The sequence below is a fragment of the Protopterus annectens genome, chromosome 1.part2, assembly GCF_019279795.1.
Source record: "Protopterus annectens isolate FY-2018-M chromosome 1.part2, PAN1.0, whole genome shotgun sequence".
NCBI lineage: Eukaryota > Metazoa > Chordata > Ceratodontiformes > Protopteridae > Protopterus > Protopterus annectens.
The window spans coordinates 887100767-887122673 of NC_056727.1; the positions used below are offsets into that span (position 1 = coordinate 887100767).

The 21907-nt window shown below is 40.6% G+C and overlaps 1 protein-coding gene across 2 annotated transcripts in view; it reads right to left on the minus strand.

The window, feature by feature from the left end:
• Window positions 1-21907, minus strand: part of KIAA0319L (KIAA0319 like) — a 1767873-nt gene that overhangs the window by 528124 nt on the left and 1217842 nt on the right. For both annotated transcript variants that reach the window (XM_044059462.1, XM_044059468.1), the window contains exon 13: window positions 19832-19980. In XM_044059462.1, coding sequence (XP_043915397.1) covers window positions 19832-19980 — 149 coding nt within the window. The remainder of the gene's footprint in view (window positions 1-19831; window positions 19981-21907) is intronic.

Genomic DNA, 21907 nt, shown 5'->3' on the forward strand with positions numbered 1-21907 from the left:
GTGTCCCTCTCATCAATAAAATCCACTTGACTTCAATAAGCAACACTACTGTTCCTTCTCAAGCATACCACAGTAAATATCCATCTAAGCAAAAGCTATTAGCTTATACATTCATGTTTACTGCTATACCTTCATCTGGAGCTATACACCCTAACCCAGGTCCCACTTCAAATAATATCTCCATACCTCCACTTAAAATGAATTCTTACAAATCCATTTACATGTTAACTATAAATCTTCAAAGTATTCACAACAAGATTTCTAATCTTCATGCATGGATCGCTCATAATCAACCAGACATTACTGCCACCACTGAGATCTGGCTAAAACCCTACATTAAAGATTCAGAATTTCTCCCTCCAGGCTTTCAAACAATAACATCTGACAGGGTCAATAAAAAGGAGGTGGTGTAGCACTAATATTTCCTAACACCTTTAATATAGGTCCTTATATAAATCCTGTTCGCAATTCACCAATTCCCAACTTCTTATTTCCTTCCTAAAAATGAACAAATGCAAAAATCTGTGTATCATACTTCTCTACATACCCCCTGGTAATGATACCCCCTTATTAGAAGAAATCCTTGCTTGGATTTCTACTAATATCAACAATGAAACTATTATCCCGGGTGATGTAAATATCAACTGACTAAACTTCAATTCCAACATACCTGCCTCTAATATTAATCTATGCAAATTCACACAGCTCAAAAACACCCCAACCAGACCAAATAAGGGTAACACCACAGGATCCATCCTCGATTGGAATCTTGTCTCCAACCCAATAAAATATCTGACGCAGGTACACTTCCAAACACGCTGACTGACCACCTCCCTGCTTTTATCTGCTGCTCCCCCTCCACGTACCAAAATCAATGCAAACAAATAAAGAACCTAACTGCATTTAATCCACTTACCTTTGTCAATACCCTGAAGACAAACTGGCACAACCTAAAAACTCTACCTCTCTATAACGCTGTTGACTATTTTAATACTATGTTCCTGAATACACTAAATAGCCTAGTAAATAGCCTAGAACCGTTTCACATGAAAAGAATCAAAACTAACTTTGCCCCATCGCCGGCCAAACCTACAAAAGATCTGATGGATTCCAGAGATAAAATATAGAAACAATATCAAGCCAACAGAAACCAGCCAAAACTGATAAAATTTAAACAGCTTCATTATCCGGTAAAAATGGTCAACAAAGATAAAAAAAGAATACTATTCTAAACTGCAGTCTAACCATAAACAAACCCCCCCAAAATTCTGGAATTCCATCACATCACTCCTGAACCCTGGCACAAAAAAAAAAAAAAACATCTCCACACCCTAACAAACCTTCCCAAGAAATAGCCGCTCTCTAACTCTTTATAAATTCTATAGCTGATATTACTGCTAGCTTTCCCTATGCTAAAGGCTGCATATGTAACATAGCTTCACCTAAATCTTCCACTACCCTCAGCACTACATGCACCCCTTATATCCAGAACGCTGACAGCCATTCTGCTCCAAATTTCACTTTTAATCCCATTTCTATCAACACTATAAAAAGACTACTTCTGAAGCTCAAATAAAGCTCCTGAAAATATACCCCCCAAATTTCTAAAGCTTGCAGCAGATGCCACTGCATTCCCTATAGGTATCCTTACTAATAGAGCTATTCAGGAAACCTATGTGCCCAAATCATGGAAGAAAGCATTCATTCTCCCTCTTCATAAAGGTGGCAAAAACATTGATATCACCAACTTTCGTCCTACCGCTATTCATTTTCCTATCTCCAAGATCTTGGAAAGTGCATTCACACTCAGCAAATACTTCTTCACAACCACCTCCTGTTACAACATGGATTCAGACCTAGCCATAACAAAACAGCTGCCCTCATATCTTTCTTGGATACTGTTAGCAAAGTATGTGATGCTGGGAAAATAGTCTCTACCCTCTTCTTAGATCTATCAAAAGCTTTTGATACAGTTTGTCTCCCTTTACTACTATCACAACTTTCTAACATCGGACTTTCCCCACCACTCTCAACTGGTTCTCAAGCTATTTAAAAGACAGGCAACAGGCTGTCAAAAAGCAAAACTCAATCTTCCCTTATCTTAACACCTCTACTGGAGTTCCTCAAGGCTCCATACTTGGTCCCCTCATATTCAGCATTTTCATTAATAACTTCCATTCTTCTATGACCCATGGATCCCTCATTCAATTTGCAGATGTCTCAACTATTGCATGTTCAGTTGGACTCTGTTTCCAAACTTCAACTCAAAAATCTTTCTCTATCACTAAATCCTGGATGTATAACAACCACTTAGCCAATAACCCAAATAAATCTAAAATCATGTTATTCAACCCTAGGCAATCAACTCTGTTAGATAAAACCATATTCAATATCTATTATCTAAGTAGGACACAAATAGAACTTGTTAGCTACACAAAAGTGCTAGGAATCACCACAGATGAACACCTAAAATCTGATATTCACTTACAACCCAATATCCGAAAAACACATCAGAAATTAGGAATCTTCTATAGGCACAATCTCTTTTTCAGCCACTCCACTTACTTACTCCCTTCTCTCATGTAAGGTGACCCTCTACTTACGAGCCTTCAAACTACACTAAAGGCTAAGCTTGAGACTTGTTATAATAAAATTGCCAAATTTGCAAATAATTACAAAAACTTCACCCACCACTGCACTTTCCCTACACTCCCTAAAATGGTTGGAACTACCAAACTACCTCACCTATTTTCAACTAACTAGAGCACACAAACTGATCTTTAAACCTTCAGATTCTCTTGCCTTAAGCTCAATATTCACTAACTACCTCCCAAAGAGGCCCCTCAGATCTGAGAATCAGCAGCTTCTGCAGGTTTACAAACCAAATCTTTCACCTGGCCAACTTGTTTACTCCTACTCTTTAGCCAAAAATTGGAATGTTCTACCTATAGCCATTAGAACAACCCAGAATCCTGCCTGTTTCAAAACTTCTTTAAGTAAAAGCCTATCTTCCATATGGAACTGTACTTGCATCCAACCTCCTTAGAATATCTAAGTCTACTGATATTTCTCTACTTTTATACAATGTTTACCAAATTTCCTGTCTGCTCTAATTACCTCAATTAATTGTTTCTTAGTTGTATTTTACCTGTGTATAAAATTCTACTTTTATTCATGTATAGAGGAGTTTTTCCCCCGGGCCTCCACTGAAAACAGGCTCTGAATAGCCCAGTGGCCTTTCCTAGCAAATAAACTGCAAATAAATAAAGAAAGAAAGAAATAGTGGAGATGTGGTGACTGAAGGACAGATCATTGTCAATGCAAGTTCCCAGATCTTGAACTGCATCCAGCCACAATCCCTTTTTCCCATTTTTGCATGGGGGGTGGGGTTTTGCATCAACAGTGACAATACAGAGCCAATGTTCATACTGCCAGGGAGCCAGCCCTGCCGCAGTTATTCTTTCATACCACACATAAACCGTACACACACTTATGGCTAATTTAGTGTAGCCAATCCACCTTCTGCATGTCTTTGGAATGTGGGAAGAAACCGGAACCCCCGGAGAAAATCCATACAAACAAACGGAGAATATGTAGACTTCACACAGAAGGCGCCCAAGCTGAGAATCAAACAACAGATCCTTTTGCTGTCAAGTGACAATGCTATCTGCTGTGCCACTGTCCAGATCTCTATATACCAGATCAATTTTCAGAGGGGTATTCTTGATATGACAGTTACAAAGAGAGTCATGTCTGTCGAGGGATATGATTATAAATTTCTTGCTATTAGGTTTATTTGTGTCAGGCTGGTTGCAGGATACTGGTGTGAGCTACAGAAGTAACATGTTTTTATTCATCTGCAGATTTACTCAGCCACAGACCTTTAACATTAGCTCTAACCGTCAAGAAATAAATGTCAAAGAACAGTGGTCCAAGGACTCAACTTTGGGGCACTCTACTAGAGGCAAGTCTTTTGGAGGAGGTAAAGTGCTCCACCCTTACTTCTTGAGTTATATTTACGAGCCAGTTTGCTATCAGAGTTATACAGTGTTTAACGTTTATCTAGGAAAGTGTATCTACCATGCCAGAGGGGAGGAACACCTTTGCAAGGTCCAGATATGCAGTGTGAACTGATTTGCCCTCATCCATTGCCTCAGTCACTTTTTCAAAGTAATCAATCAGGTTAAGTAGGAAGGACATACCTGTGATAAATCTGAAATGCATTGAGTTGAGACTCTATAGGTTACCTCTGCCCATACTTATTAGTTATATAATGATCCTTTCCATAGCTTTACAAATGAAAATAGTCAAGCTTATGGGTCAATAATTACTCGGGTCCATTGCAGTCCCATCTTTGTGCAAGGGAATAACTGTTGCTGTCCTCCATTCATTTGGCACAAAGCCTGTTTTGAAGTGAATACTGAATAGCCTCATTGTTTGGGGGTGAGAGTTGGACAAGTCATGTTTTAGGCTAACTAGTAGGCAGCGTGGTATGTTATCTGGCTCCATATACATAGTGTTCTTGGCTCTAGGTAGTACCTTCAGAACTTGCTCTCGGGAGATTAGGGTGTGTGCAGATGCAGGTATTTGTTCTGAGAATATCCTCTATATTAGCACTTCTTATTGTTTCTTTTACCTCTTCTATCCATTTGGTATTTTGTTTTGTTCAACAGGGTCTTCATAAATAAAATGTACAGATTTGGTCTTTTTAAACATTGTTACTATTACTTTTGTTTTATTTCACAGCTCTCCATAAAATGTTTCAGGTCATTAGTGAACTGCTTGTTTTGCATGTTTCCTTTCTATTTTAATGCATACATTCTAAGTTTTTTGCTTTTGTTGATAATTTTAGTTTATTGGAGTTGGTGTGAAATAAATCCTGATTGGTTTTGATCTTGTTTGTTGCATTTATCACATCTTTTTTACAGTTTTTGATTATTCTCTTTTCTATATTCTTCAGCAGTGACACATATTGCCTTAGTTCCTCTATAGTCTTCTCTAAGTAAAGATTGCATTATTTTTGGTAGCTCTTTATCTGTTACTAATTTAGCTGCACAGTAGTACGGTCTGTTCATTTTTTTATATCACAACACATCACCTCACATCAGATAAATTAACTTTTATTCAACATATTCATCAACGACCTTCACACATCCTGCCCCCTCTCAACACTAATACAATACACTGACGACTCAACCATAATCAATACCTCAGACAATATGCAAAGCCTTCATAGCATCACATAACAATCTCTGCACTCAGTTGAAATGTGGCTTAGAACTAACCAACTAATTTTGAACCCCCCAAAAATTAAACTACTCCTCTTCCTACCCAAAACCCTCGAACCCCTCAAAACAAATTTCTCCACTGCATCCCTTGATGGCACAATTTCAATTGACTCACACTCTAAACTCCTCAGTGTAACAACTGACGACCAACTAAAATTTGACCTACATATCCTCAATACTGTAAACAAATATCATCAAAAAGTCTGTCTTTTATATAGAAACAAACAGTTTCTGCCAATAAAAGCTAGACCTACCTTGGCACAGAGTTCCTTTCTTCCTTATCTTCTCTATGCAGCTCCTATCCTTACCCATGTCCAAAACAACCTCCTAGCTAAACCTGAATGTTTGTTTGTCTTTTGGCTTTAGGGTTAGGGGTCGCCACAGTGGAACTCCGATCCGCTAATGACTGGCAGTAGATTTTTACGGTGCCAAGTTGCCAGCTCGACGCCCAACCTTTAACGAAGGCACGCCCATTCACGCATGTCTTTTGGAATGCCACTTGACCGCGGGGAGGACATGCAGACTCCACACAGAAGGCACTCCTTGCACTCCAGCCGAGAATCGAACAGGAGAACCTCTTGCTGTGAGGCAACAACGCTACCGCTGCACCACCGCGGATACAGCTAAACCTGAATGTACTTACAATAAAATCATTAGATTTGCCGCAAACAAACCTACAAAACCCACCACTTTCCTGCATTAAAAACATTACAATGGCCTCAGCTTCACCATCTACTATTAAAACCTCAGCTGCAAATTGCTCACAGCATTCTTATTAATCCCTTTTCCTCCCCTAGTCACTATTATAACACAATACACACCCAAACGTGAACTTAGAAGCTTGCAACATCTACTTCAAGTACACAAACCAGAAAAAAGCATGGGCAAATTGCTGTACACTTACTCTGTAGCCAGTTCTTGGAATAAACTTCCCCTGTCCCTTCGTACAATTAATAAAAGCGATATCTTTAAAAAAGAACTAAAAGCCTACTTCCAACTTACTTGGGCTTGCTCTTGCCAAGACCCAATCTAAATTGTAATTAGAGTGCCTCTTGCGTCAATTTCTTCTCTCGCACACACTTTATCATACTATCATGCAATTTCTCCTACATGAACTTTAGGACAAAACCCTTCATTTCTTTACATCTCATTTCTGCACTTCTTAATAGTTTTATCACATCTCGTCTAGCTCAAGCGTTCTAACTCTATACTCTACACACTTTTCTTTTATTGTATTATGCTCCTATCCTCTTGTTACCTCTATAATCTCACCCTTTTACTCTAGACCTTTTCTTTTCTGGTATTAGATACTTTACATTCATATGTTCAGTTTGCTTTAATACTGTACTGTATCTTTACCGCATGCGTATATGTTACTTATCTTAAACAGAAAATAGCATTGTTGGATATTTAAGCTTGCGATTCTTGACTGTTGTCTGTATCTGTACTCGTATTTCTTGCGATATTTGTATTTTGGAGTTTTTCTCCACGCGTCTCCGCTGAAAAAGGGCTATTTAGAACTCAGTCGAACTAACCCGGTTAACAAATGTTAAAATAAAATAAACTGAAACTGTTAAGGGAGAGATACAGCAGTTTTAGCAATCTTTTATCACTCTGGGTCATATTCACTTTCTGTAGTCTATTTCTCCCATCTATCTTAATATATCTTTCCATTTCTGTTAAACTGAGCAGGTCTTTCTTTACTTCATTCTCTTGACCAAGTGCATTTATTTTGCTCCGTTTCTTGCTCTTTGCCTTGTACAATGCCCACTACACTTTCAAAAAGTCTCCTGAAGAAGGTTTTCACCTCGTGGTATATCTTCCCTAAAAGTGTTCCACTCTGTTGCACCACCCTCTAGAGATTCACTAACTCATCATGTTGTGACACTGTCTGAATAAAAGTCTACACTAAACTTTTCACTTTTCAGTTGGTCTATTTCTTTCTTTTCAGCATCATTAAATGTTTTACTTCTCCCTTTAAATCCTGTCTGCGGATGTATCAAAGATGTGGCCTGTAGATTTGTAGAAAAATAACACTTTGATTGAAATGAAAAATAAATATAAGCATTACTGATTCTGATAGTTATAGTTACCAGAAGCATTACTGATATTTCTATATCTATTACTGTTGATGCCATTGAGCATTACATGCATAATGTCTTTGCTGCTGTGCATTTATTGCATTTACTAATTCTGCCTTTAATGTATTTCTGTGTATTAATCCTGTTATTTTCCTGCATATCATGTGATAGTAGGTAACCAACACACTGTAAAGCAGAGTGCATAAAGCCATGCAGTTTTGTTTCTCCCAGCTCTTTTGCGATTTCATTTCTTTAAGTCTTTTGGGTTTCTAACACCAAGATGGGAATGGACCTCATTCCTAATTCAAAGCATGACTGAAGTTCATGAAATTAGTACTGTTTCAGTCTTTAATGTTAGCCAAAAGTACTCAGAATTTAATCCTTCTGCAATTCATAGAGTTACTTTTATTGATAGCAATACGACTGTAAATTCTTTTTTATGACACCCATTGCTCCTACTACTATTGGAACTGTCTGAGTATCCTTCTTCCACATTGTCCTCATTTCAGCCTACAAATCCTGGTACTTTATGACTTTGTGTCTCTCTATACATATGACACTGTAATTACTAGGTGCAGCAATTTCAATGACCAATGCTACTTTTGTCTTCTTTTCATGACTACTATATCTGGCTTTCTTGCATCTATTTTTTGAACTCTTGGTAATGGGTGATCTCACGCAATATGAACTTCATCATTTTCTATAATGCTTTGTGGTTCACGGCAATGCTTCTCAGCTACTTCAATACTGTAATGTTTGCACACTCCCCAATGCAACAGTTTTGACCCATTATTATGCCCTTAAATATACAGGTCCTATGCAATTAGTGCATCACACCCAGCAACGAGATGTATGACTGTTTCCAAGTCTATTTTACAAAACCTGCATTTGTCTGTTTCGCCTACATGTTCAATGGACTTTGTAAACCAGCATACATGTAGTCCATTATCCTGAGCCACCAATATTAACATTTTGTCTTTTGGTTTAAATTCACCTCTCCTTAACCATTCCTGTCTTAGATCCTGATTGACATAGGTTGTTCCAAGAGTTTCTTGCACCTGCAACTATATTTATGCCTTTTCCACATTTTTTGCCTTCTCATCTGATTATTCACCTTATATTCTTTCTTTTGTTTTCTGGCAGATTCAGTTGCTCCCTGAGTTTTATCTACTTCTGGTTTGATTTCCATTCCCACTTGACACTGATATGCTTCTGCTAAACTAAGCACAGAAATCATGTTGGACTTTTTCTCCTCATGTTTTAAAACTTTGACTATGTTTGAATCTTGTGAGATCAGAATATATGTATGCAATCCTATGACTGCAAATCTATACATTTAATCATTTTTGAGAAGGCCCATACCTCCTGCAGAACAGATAATATGTAATCTTGGTATACACTGATTTTTTTTTTTATAAATCATTTGAATGATAAGTGTGAAGCATTTTTCTTGTTTTCCTGTCCAAGTACTCCATTTTTTGTAGCCAGTCAGTCACCCCAAACTGTAAGTTAGAAGAGGAAGAGCAAAGTGGTTTCTAGCTCGAGCTTCCTAGATGTCAGAGCTGTTTTCAGTATTATTTCTAGTCTTCTAAAATGTTCCTTATAAAGTGTTGTTCACATTTGTTCATGTTTTATTGTATATCCTTCATCTATTCCCAAATATTTATATACACCCTCCTGCTCAAGTTCCTTTATATCACATCCCTGTACTAAACTGATATTTTCTTGGTGCTCCTGCTTTCCTGCTTTAAAGGTTGCTTTTTCACATTTATCAAGACTAAATGACATTCCAATATCATCTGAGAAAGTTTTGACTACTTGCAGTTGTGCTTTCAGTTCCTCATTTGAGGAAATATAAAGTTTTAAGTCATTCATAAAAAAGATGAGAGGTCTTTACACTTTGTTGTTTTCTGAGAGCCAAACTGTAAGCATGATGGTATCTGTTAAGCAGACAACTTAATGGATTAAGGGCAAGACTAATGTGCAGCAGTGACAGAGAGTCACCCTGGAATATCCCCATTTGAATTTTTATCCCTGGGACAATAATTTGTCTTTTTTCATGGCTTAGCAGCAAAGTGGTCTGCCACTGTTTAATGGTTACTGCAATGTCATTGATCAAAGTAGTGTGCAACTTATACATCTGTAAGCACTCCTTCATCCAATAAAGTGGGACGCTGTCAAATGCTTTTTTGTAGTATACCCCTGCCATACTTAGATTCTTCCCCTTTTTACAATTCTCCATTATGACTTTATTTAGCAACAAATGGTCCTTTGATACATATGACTTTTTTATTACCCTTTTGCTCTATTGCCATGATTGAGTTTTCTTCTAAATGACTATAAACTCTTATCGGCATCAATTTCGGTATATAGTTTATACATCACTGGAAGGCAAGTTCTTGGTATACAGTTTTTAGTACAGCTTGTAGGTTTAGTCTTGAGGAACAGCATTGTTTTTCCTGTTGTTAACTAGGTTGATGTCTGTTTGGTATGTGCATATAAACAGTTCTTACTCAGGGCTAAATCTTTGAATAAGGATGTTAATACTTTTAGCCAGACGTTAGGTACTGCATTTGGGCCTGGGGTTTTCCGTTTAGCAGCTTTTCTCAATTCTGTTTCAATTTCTCTGGCTATTACTTCATCCCATTTCATATCCTGTACATTTGAATTTCTTTTACTTTTTCTACACATTCAGCACTGTCATTATATTCCACTCGGTCTTCATAGACAGTTCTCCAAAATGTATCTATTTCTTAATTTTTTGGTAGTATTTCTATTCCTTTTGCCTTGTTTCCCAATTCTCTACAAAACTTTTTGGGTCCTCAATGAATTTTTTATTTTGTATTTTTCCTTTATATTTATCTGCATATCGTCTAAGTTTTTATACCTGTGTTGATATTTTCTGTTTATTACTTGCAATAGTGTAAGACAGATCCTGCCTGTTCTGATACTGCACATTACTTTTATTATGTCTATCTTTCTAAGTATTTTTGTTGATCTGTTCCCTCTTCTGTACTCTTATAACAGTGACACTTCCCATCTTAATTGCTTTAGTTTTTTCCATTCAATACGTTTGTTATGGCTTTTGACTTCTTCCCTTCCTTAACCTTATTTCCATGTACTTTTGTGGAAAGACTTTATCTACTATTAATTTAGCTGCACACTAATATAACCTATTTACTTCTGTTATATCACATGAATTTCTGTGAATAGTCTTGATTACTATGTTCATTTGTTTTATCAAACTTCTAACATGTGAGGTCTTATTGACTTTATGTAATCTACTTCTTTCATTCATCTTAATATGTCTATCCAACTCTTATTAAATCATGTAAATCTTCCCTTAGATAATTTTCTTCTAAACTAAGGGCACATTTTTTGTTCTCAGTTTCCTGCAGGCATTCTATAGAAAGTTCCAGAACATCTTACTGTGACATATTCTCTTCAGCTTCATCCTGTGTCATCTGTTGCTCTTTCATATATGAACTCACTGGCCTATCACTCCACAACATTGACTATTCCTTCCCTTGCTGTGCAACTTCAGCTGAACTTTTGTACTAGTTTCCTACTGAAGGCTCCAAAGTATTTTCATATGGCAACTGATCAGATGTGTCCCATTTCATCGGTTTCTCCTTAATTTGGGAACTCATTGTTCTATCATTCTGTGATGTTAGCAGAGTTGCATTTTCTACACTAAATCCTTCATTTTGCATGTAATCCATAAAAAGAAGTTATGTACTCACCTTAACGCTCCATCTGAGTTGTTGCTGTTCATTTGTCTTCAACTTGTGGGTACTCGGATCTGGCATGGATCCGACTCTGAAGCATTTCCAGCATCTGATCCGAGCTCCAAGCTCCCCTACCCATAATGCCCCAGTCTCCCTCCTCCCTTCAGATCAAGTTTGAAGCCCACCAAAGTATCCCAACCTGACCCCAAAAAAGTGTCCCAAGACAAGAGTCTCCATAAGCAAGAAAAGGAGAACAAGGGCATATCCATGTGGTGACTATTTCTCTTTTGGCCACCACACAGCCTACATAAGGTAGGGGGAAGGGGGAAGGGGGAAGGAGGGAGGGATGGTTAAAGAAAAATGAAGAGCAACAACTCAGATAGAACGTTATGGTGAGTAGATAACTTCTTTATCTGACATTGTTGTCTTCATTTGCTTTTCAACCTGTGGGACAGAGTCCCCTGCTACTAAACACCTGGGAGGCCCACATGGAAGGATATTCCGGAGCACGGCAGAGACAAAGGATGCCCTGTTCCTGGATAAGATGTTCAACTTGTAATGCGAGATGAAAGTATGTGAAGAAGCCCAAGAAGCCGCAGAGCAAATGTCATCTAAAGACACCCTGGACCAAAAGGCAGCTGAAGTAGTCATAGATCTAGTGGAGTGCACCTTCACCTGACATGACAGGGATAAACCTCTAGCAGAATACACTGGCAAATTCAACGAGCAATGGTGACTTTCGATATTGATTTCCCTAAAAAGGACCTGGAATAGGAGATAAAAAGTTGGTTAGACTTGTGAAGGGATTTAGTCCTTCCTATACAGGTAAAAATGTAACTGTCTATGCACATCCAACAAGTGCAATTTGTACTCTCCCTTGTTCTGAAAATTTGGGAAGAAAACCGGGAGATTAATCACCGGATTAATGTTGGATTTTGAAGCCACTTTAGGAAGAAAGGCTGGATTAGTACGTAAGGAAACCCTGTCCTTATGAAAAATCAAATACGGAAGCTTGACTGAATGTTTGAAGCTCCGAAACCCTTTTGGCAGATGTAATAGCAACCAAGAACGCCGTCTTCCAGGACAGAAATTGCAGATCTACTGATGCTGGTGGCTCAAATGGGGGCGAAACTAAAGCTTGTAGAACTAGCGTGAGATCCCAAGAAAGTGTTGGGCCCTTAACAGGTGGCCGAAGTGAAAAAGGTGCTTTTCAAAAAGGCTTTACAAAGCTTAGAAGAAGCCAGAAAAGTCATATTATCACCTACATGAAAATTAGATATAGCTGCCAGTTGGACCTTGACCATAGAAAAACTGGCACTTTGAAGAAAGATACTTGCTAAAAATTCTAAAACTGCTGGGACTGGGGCAGTGAAGGGGTCTAGGTCACGTTGAGATACCCAAATAGAAAAGTGTTTCCACTTGCTGGGATAAACCTTCCTGGTAAAAGATTTATGAGCCGCAACCAAAATCTTTTTGACTGGTGAAGATAACCCAGGAGTCCTGACTATCACGGGAACTGGAGCAGCCAAGCAGTGAGCTTCAGACTGACCAGATCTGGATGACAAATCCCTGAGGGATGAGAGATGAGATCCAGGATCAGAGCTAATGTCCAGGGTGGACATACAACATGAGACTACAGAGAGGGGAACCAGACTTGGCAAGGCCGGACTGTGGCATTGAGGATGACAGAGCTCCCCAGCCTGCAACCTTTCTGAAGAAATTTCAGTATGAGGGGCAGAGGTGGATAAGCATACAAAAAACTGGAGGGCCAAGCATGAATCAGAGCATCTCTGGGGGCTTCCCCCGAGGGGGGTTCAGATAAAAAACTTGCTGTGCTTCACGTTGGAAGGAGAGGCAAAGAGATTGCAGCAAGGCTGACCCCACTTTAGAAAAATCTGCTCTGATACTGAAGGATTCAGAGATCACTCATAAGACATCAGAAAAGAACTAAAATGTTGGACACCCCTGAAATGTGCATTGCCACCAGAAAATGGCCGGTGGAGATCACCCACTCCCACACTCTCATGGCTTTGCAACACACGGGATAAGACCTGCCCCCCCGCTTGTTGACGTAACAGACCACCGACATATTGTCTGGATAGCAATCATCCCTAAGGGAAGATGGGCATGTTGAGCTTACATTGCTAGGAGCACCGCCCTCATCTCCAGGACACTGATATGCAATCGAGTCTCACAAGGGGACCACGTGCCTTGGACTGCTCTTCCCAAGCAGTGCCCCCCCCACTCTAGTAGGGAGGCATCTGTGACAAAATGGGTAGTCAGAAGAAAGGGGCAACCCCAAAGAAGATCTGGGGAATGAATCCACCACAGAAGAGTCCTTGCACACCTGAGATACTTGAATAGGGTGGGACAATGGAAGATCTAGCAAGGACCATTGAACCGCAAGAGTCCATTGAAGTATCCGCATGTGTAACCCAGCAAGAGAGTGATTGCGGCCGTCATGGACCCTAATGTCCATGAAAACAATTCTGCCATCGGCAATAGAGTCTGAAGGATGCAGAGGACATTTAGTTTCAGAGAATGGATTCTCTCTGAGGTTAGAAAGACCTTGGTTTGAATCATGTCCAGTCAATCTCCAATGAAATCTAGTACATGAACTGGAGCCAGTAACGATTTGTTGAGATTGATGGTTATGCCAAACTGATGGGGTAATTGAAGCAGGGAATCCCTGGCTTGGCAGAGTTGATGCCTGGAAGGGGCAGCAAGGAGCCAATCGTCCAGGTAGGGGAAGACCTGGAATCCCTATAGTCTCAGGTGAGCCGCTACCACTGCCATCACTTTGGTGTACACCCTGGGGGCTGTGGTGAGACCAAAGGGGAGTGCTCTGAACTGGTAATGACTGCCCCCCCCAGCTAGAAGCACTGAAACCTTTGAGTGCACCTGTCCATCTTAATGTGGTAGTATGCATCTTGAAGGTCGACCGAGCACATCCAATCGTTCTCCTGCAGAAAGGGCAGGATAGATTCAAGAGTGACCATCTGGAATTTTGTCTTGGCAACTGACAGATTTAAGGAGGAGATAACCAGAATAGGTCTTAAGTCCCCCATCTTCTTTGGCACCAAAAAGAATCTGGAATAAATGTCTGATTCAGACTGGTCTGGGGGAACAGGTTGGATGACTCGCTTTTCTAGCTTTGCAACTTCCAGTGCTGCTTCCTCCCTCTGTGTGGGTGAAACGTCTGGGAGGTGTTTGGGCAGGAAAGGTGGCTGACTGAACAGGATTAAATAGCCTCTGGATATGATTTGCAACACCCAACGATCATTCGTGACGGACTCCCAGGCTGTTGGGTGTAGCGAGAGGCGTCCCTCGACTGCCTCCAGAGCCGGGCAACCCTTTAAGGTTGCTGGGCGGGTCTGTCCGAGAAAGGCTCTCGAGACCTTGATTCCTCGGACCCCCTCTGCGGGGATGAGTCCTGAGCGTCCTGGAGGTAACTCTGAGATTTCCAGAAACATATCTTCTTTGCCCTTGCCCCCCCCCCCCCCCCGCTGATTTCTTGAAAAAGTTTGTTGAGGGACCGAAAAGTGGATCCTGATGGAAGACAGAGTCTTCCCGTCCTTCTCACTCTGGACTATCACGTACCGACTTTCCAAACAGGGTGGAACCGTCATACGGAGTATTAATAAAAGATGCCTTAAAGAGCTCAGAGAAGGTACAAAGCCGGAGCCAGGTGTGAAGCCTAATGGCAACACCTGTTCCAGCAGCTCTAGCGGTGCCCTCGGTAGCATGACAGATGAGATGCATAGAGGTGTAAGCAATAGACTTGAGGGAAGCCGTTTGAGAGGAAAAAATTTTCTTGTCTTCTGCCAACATGGACCCAGGGGTAGATTCAGCGATCTCCTTAACCAGGTCTCGCTGGAGTCTAATCATGTGTGCCAAGTAGTTCAGCGCACACACTGAAAACATCGCTGAAGCATACACCCGTTTCCCAAAATGGTCCATCGTCCTGGACTCACAGTCTGATGGATGAACCATGGAGCTCTCCTAGGGGGACCCTTCTTAGTGGCTGCTGCCACCACAATGGCATCAACAGGGGATCCTTTGGTCCAGTGATTCCTATCGGATGGAGCACTAAGTATCTTGCATGGGCATTTAGGGATTGGCTCCACTTTCTTGGGCTCCTTCCACGCCCAAGATGTAATTAGGTCCATCAGTGGAACTGTGGGAGGGGACACCCAAGAAGTAGAGGGTTCTACACCAAATGCCTCCAGGAACACCAATTCATCTGGGTTAGGTTTCTGGGCAGACCACCCCCCCTCGCTGCCGAAGGATTTCCATGATGTCTCTAAAGGAGATATCCTCAGAGGGTGACCGGGGGGGAACCTTCCTCTTCCTCTAAATCAGTGTTTTCTGTGAGGGACTCCAGAGGGGAGTCCAAGTGCCTCCTTTGGCACATATTTTTTCGAGGCATCTCCTCAGTGGGGATCTCTAGGGAAGACTCGACAATGTCTCACTGCTCCCATGCGGGAGCTCCCTGAGACTAAGATGCAGCAGTCTGTCCTTGAGGTAGCAGGATGGCCAGATCCGCACCAGAAACACAGGGACCTAGGACGGACTCTGAAGACAAAATTGTCAAGGATCTCAATGGAATCAAGAGAACCCTCTCCACCACGCTGAAGACAGAGGGGGAATGGACCACCTGAGAAGGGGGCTACAGATTCGCAACCCTCTGGATCAACGGGGGAGCCAGAGCCAAAACTTCAGGTGCCAAGATTCCAATAGGGAGCCTCTGCTCTGAGAACTTCAGAGCCAATACCATCCCCTCAGATCTGGCACAGAGGCTATGGGTCTGAGTGCCGGAAGGACCCGAACTCATCGGATCTGACCTGCTCAAGGTAATGGCCATGGTTGGGGTAGTGCCGACTCCTCGACGTTGAGGGTCCTCAGATCCGAGAGCTCTGAAACCGGGGGATGGATCGGAGAAGGAGTAATTGGTAGGAACATGGACTGCATGCCCCCCCTCGCTCCAGAGGGAGAGGGGGCAGGCATGACTCCCACTGGCATCTGGGTGCAGATAAATCTCTGCATCATCCTGTCCACCTCCGTAGGCCACAGTTACTGGCCTGGAGGGGTGGTGAGGTGAAGCCAGAGCCGGCAAACAGGTCTGAAGCTCCTCTGGCTGAAGGTCCTCTGGCTCCATGGAGAAATGAGGGGAATGGAGCTGGGGAGACTCCTGCCTCGGAGTGGAGCAGACCTTGGCCAGTGGACCAGTGGAGGACGAGCGATCAGGGGACCGCTTCCTTGGCTTTTCTTTGGCTTTGTCTCTATCCCCAGACCTCTTGGGGGGAGGTCGAATCCCAGAGACTGAGGCGGGGACCGAAGTAGAAGCCTGGGTTGAGGATGCCTAGGCCCCAATGGTAGGAGAGGGAAGAAGGCCTTTTAAAATCAGCTTGTTTCTCCTGTCCATCAATGTGTGGGGATTGAAGCCCGCACAGATGGAACAGGAGGACTCCAAATTGGCAGCTCCTAAGCACAAAACACACAGAGTGTGGCCATCAGCTGGGGAGAGCTTATGGTCACACTCAGTGCACTTATGAAATCCTGGTTTGGGGGTTTCAGACAAATGAAAACAAAGAGGCCCAACCAGGATACCATTCACACACACTCCTGATAGAAATACAGAAAGGTTTTTTTTTTTTTACTTTTTTTTTGAACAGATGCAAAAGCGCGAGGAGAGGTACAAAGGATAGAAAGAGAAAATTAAGTAAAAGGGGAACTATAACGATCAAACGAACTTAGTCACTTACCACAGCAGAAGCTCAAAGCAGTAGATCACGATGCTTATGCTAGCTCAGCAAACAAGATCTGAAGGGAGGAGGGAGACTGGGGCATTATGGGTAGGGGAGGAGCTTGGATCAGATGCTGGAAATGCAGCAGAGTTGGATCCGTGCCGGATCAGAGTACCCACAGGTTGAAGTGCAAATGAAGGCAACTTCAGATATTCAGTTTCTATTTCTTTAACTTCTCCATTACTAATTCTCACTTTTACTTTCCTCCTTTGTTTTTTTATTTTTTGTACTGTGAAATTTTCCACATTCAGATGCCTTTGCCTCTATTTCTCTTCAACTATCTTTGGTGCTGCTTTTTTGCACTGATTAGTTTTGCTTTCTCCTTTGAATAAATACTGCACCATATTAAATTTCTTTTTCTTTCCCATGTCCATATTTCTTCTTCAGATGTCTCCTACTCCTCGTGTTTCTCCTTACTTTGGGGACTCATTTGTTCCATCATGCTGTGACATAATTCCATACAATCAGCTTTACTAATCATCTGCTGTACATTCCCCCTTTGTGATCTTATTTTTTGTACTGTGAAATTTTCTACATCTGGGTGTCTTTGCCTGTATTTCTCTACAAATATCTGGAGTTGCTTTTCTTGCATTGATTAGTTTGTTTTTCTCCTCGGTATTGTATCAGATCCCTCTCTTTCCCATGTCTATGTTTCTTTTTTATACCATTCAAAACTCTCTAGATTTTGTTCATTACATTTTTGCACTTCCTCAGTCACTTCTTTTCCAAATGGCCCAAGGTTTTTCGGTCTGTATAATGTTTTTCATGAATCTGCTGTATAAATGAACACAAATTTGCATCTGAAGCCATTTCAGTTTTTCTTGCGCAAGTATTTTTCTTTCCTCTAATTTCACTCAATGTTTTTGCATATCTTCTATCTGGAAATTCTGGGTTTGCTGCATAATAGTAATGATGCATAATTTATTTCTTACCTCAGTAGTCCACTCTATTATCTTTATGATTCTTTTTTGGCTTGTCAATTGTGTGTTTTCGCGGAGTACTTTCTTCTACAACAGGGGGCCCCACCTCCCCCTGAGCCTGACCTAAACCCACTGTAGAAATGTTTACATGTCTTGACGATTCTACACTGTCATTTTTTTCCAGTCCTGGCACCAGTGCACCTACCAGGACTACGCACTTTGTATCCTGGGACTTGTACGCCCAGTTGTCTTTTTAATTTTTTTAACCTACTTCTGTCCATGATGTATGCTATATACAATACAGTCTATAGCTCAGTGTCATCTTGATGAGATTTTGTAAAATGCAAGGTCCACCTTGTGAAGGTATTCACCAAAACTTGAGGACAAATTCAGTTCTAGCAATACTACTCTCCCTTGCTTGCTGGTTTTATCATCTCTCTACTTAGACCCCTAGTAAAGCAGAGTACATGAAGCCATGCAATTTAGGAGTTGTTTTTGCACAGCTTTCAGTAAAAGGAATACAATTAAGTTGTTATCCCACTATGAGGCTCCTGGTCATACCCCGTTGTGACATGCAACCTGAGACTGAAACATGGGGGCCTCATCATCTATATATCTGCCTAACATCTGCAATGAGTATCTGTTATCAGCACAGACCAAAAGGTACCATCACCAAGTATAAACTTCAGAGTCTGCTACATAAAAAGAAAACTATACACCATCCTGCTTCTCGGACATTAAAATGTCAAAAGGTCAGGATGCCATGCCAAAATCACAGAATATGAAAGAAAGTAATGGCTGCAATCCCTTCCTCTTCCAGGCTGTGTTTGTAGTCTAAACAAAATAATGAATTATGGAAAAGAAAACAGCTGGGGCAAAAGTTGGACTCAAACAACTGCAGAAAAAACAGAGGAACCCCAAAGCATCTCTATGCTTACAGGAAAAGATATACTGCAGAGAAACGGCCAGAGTGAAGATATTTAATCATGCATCTTTCTCTAGTCATGCCTATTCTGCTGCTCACTGCCAGCTAACAAGCAGACAGACTCTGGAAAAGCTTCCCTGAAGGACTGCTAGTGTTATACAGTCTAAAAATGGAACCAAAGACTGATAGTGCGTCTTGCTAATTCTGGAACTGACAAATACAAAGAAGGTAGATCCATTCTCAGTGACAGAAAGTAGTGTGTGCCAGATATGGGGCATTTAACCAGGTATCCCTGCAACTGAACTGGACTTTAGCGTATAAGGGGAAGGGGAAGAAACACTGATGTGCAAGAAATTATTCTCAGTTTTGTGCACCTCCGCAAGACAGTGTGGATAGAGAATGCAGGACTATTTCACTGTGCTCATCAACAACAAAGAGACTCATACAAGGAGAATCAGTTAATAAAGAACTCATGGCTTCTAACTCTTATTTGGACTGACAACTATTTATGTTACATGCCTTACCACACTGCCAAGGACTAATGCAACCGATTTTCTGATTTTTTTTCCCTGTTATGAAGAAATCTCAAGTTTTATTGATCTATGTCTGTTTAACTACTAAATTATTAATTTTAATGTCAGAATAAATTCTATTTTTATACAAAATTCAACCTGGTGCATGTTAATTATTTTAAATTTAGCTTGACTGTAACACAAAACAATACTTTTGGAAATAGGACAAAAGTGTTGAGCCAGCTTATTTTCACCTAGAAATCAAAGTCATAGCTGCTACTAGAAAATACTTTATTCTAGTCTAATTGTTCAGACAGAGTTGTAGCATTTAACATTTTGTTGTTATCCATAATGGGATGGTTGTCTCTTGAAGTGTTTGAGTATTGTAGTAATATTCTGCTTGTGATAAGGAGTTGGGGCTGAAACATCTAGAAAATATTAGCAAGAAAAAAAAAGATCTGCCAAGAAAACAAGTTACTGACTTCTTTCATTTGACAATATAAAATAATGAATAAACAAAAAAGTATAGTGCATAGATCCAAAACAATGTAAGCTAGTTTTCTCACTCACCTTCCTTAACAATAACACTAACAGTGCTTTGGCTCTGTAAGTTCCTCTCATCTTTCACTGTCAGAGTGAATTCATAAGCACCACTCTGTAGTCCTGTTACTGTAGCCACAGCGCTGTTTGCGTTTTCAATTTTAACACCATCAGGACCCCTAGGGAACAAATGTGTGCAACTGATTTCACATAGAAATTGCAAGGCAATGAAAGCTTATACAATGATTTATACACATAACTAATCAGCAGTCTTTATAGTTCGCCATGTGTTCTGTGAAACTCCATTGATGAAGACAATTTTAGCAATCACATGGTTTTATTGTGCTATCTAAATATTTGTTTTTCAGCAGTATTCCACAAGACCACCTTACTCAACAAGAATAACCGTCAGTGCAAGCCACAAGTTCAGCTGCACTTCATTATACATGTACGTGTCTATATGTTAAAGTCTGGAAATGGTCCAGAGGGTAATGAGGTGAAGAACGTATACCTTTTACTTCTATATTATAATTCGCTAACTAGCAAGTATACTGGCCCTCAGATCCTTTTCAGCAATAACCCTGGCCAAGGAGGCAAAACACGATATGTATATATAAATAACAAGAGATTATCACATGTTGATTGGTGTAACAAACATGTGGTGTAAGTACAATAGTACATATACAAGTTTACATAGGGTGTATATCACAACATCGAATGGCAAAACATCGAACACACAACATCGAAGAGCAGAACATCGAAATGGGGTAGAAACGACTAAGAGGAGTGTAGGTGAGAAAAACTTGCTCCATGCAGGGAGGCAAGACCCACTGCACCCCCTGCCACTTAAATATGCCACTTCGGAGATCGCAGTTCAGTCCACTACAGTGCAGAAACGGAAGATTTCTGTTTCCTACACTGTAGCGCAACCTTGTAGTTGGTATATTAAAGTAGTGTGGGGTGCAGGAGGGCCTACACCCTTCGTGTTGCATGTCACCATTGGGAACTTCCATTGGAACTGTTTCAATGTTTTGGTGTTTCGATGTTGTCTGTTCCATGTTATGCTGTTCGAGATTTTGCACTTTTGATTATGTGATATAAACCCATTTACATACATACATATATATAGTAATACCTTGCACATCTACATTACATTACATATTGCTAAGCCATCTGGGGTAGATGTTTATTAGCATATTCAAAGATAGGACAGCAGTAATTGTCCAGGTTGATAGTTTCTCTACAGTGCTGAGCTACGGTACTGATATGAGAGTGACAATGGAAAGATGGACAGTAGTGACAGAAAACAAACTACAGTTAGGATGAGCTGATATGAGAGTCAGTAGTTTATCCAGAGTCCTTTTTACTTTTATTTGTCTTCAGTGAAATGTTTTTTTCAGTTGAAGCTTAAAACTATTAAGATCAGACAGTAGTCTGATGTCTTTGGGAGTGAGTTCCAGTAAGCTGGTGTAATTTTATAAAATACAATCAGTGGTAGTAAGTTTAACCGGGGGGGGGTCTTACTAATTTTAGACTGTAACTTATTCTAGCGAGTGGGTACATTCTCTGATGTGTAACACATTTTCTGGTGGTAGGCAATAACTTTCCAAAAGCAGTTTGAAGATAAGGGATGCCAGCAGGAAAGTGGAACAGGATGCTACTAGCATCCATCTTCCTTTTTGTAGGATGGTACAGTGACACACAGCGCTGACAAGATGTATGAACCTTATTTTATTTTATTTTTTTCATTTGCTTAGGCCAAGGAAATGTACTGGGCACAGTGGAATGTTATAACAGGAAGAGAGTATTCCAGCCTGAGATGTATGAAGTTAATAGCTACAGCATATCTGGCTTCAGGAGAGAGAGCATGTTGGAAATTTTATAAGACACTTTCAGCTGGTTTACTACTTTGTTTGCTCAAATTTGTGTGTGTGCATGAAAGCTGAGTGATTGATTGATTAATAGTTATACCAATGTATTTTGAGCAATTGTGACAGATGGGGGGGATCTAGAGGGTCAGTGATGATTGTAGGAAGAGTAACCATTTCTAAGCTGTTCCCAACACCATAGTAGTACTTTTAGTAGTTTTGATGGAGAGCTAATTAG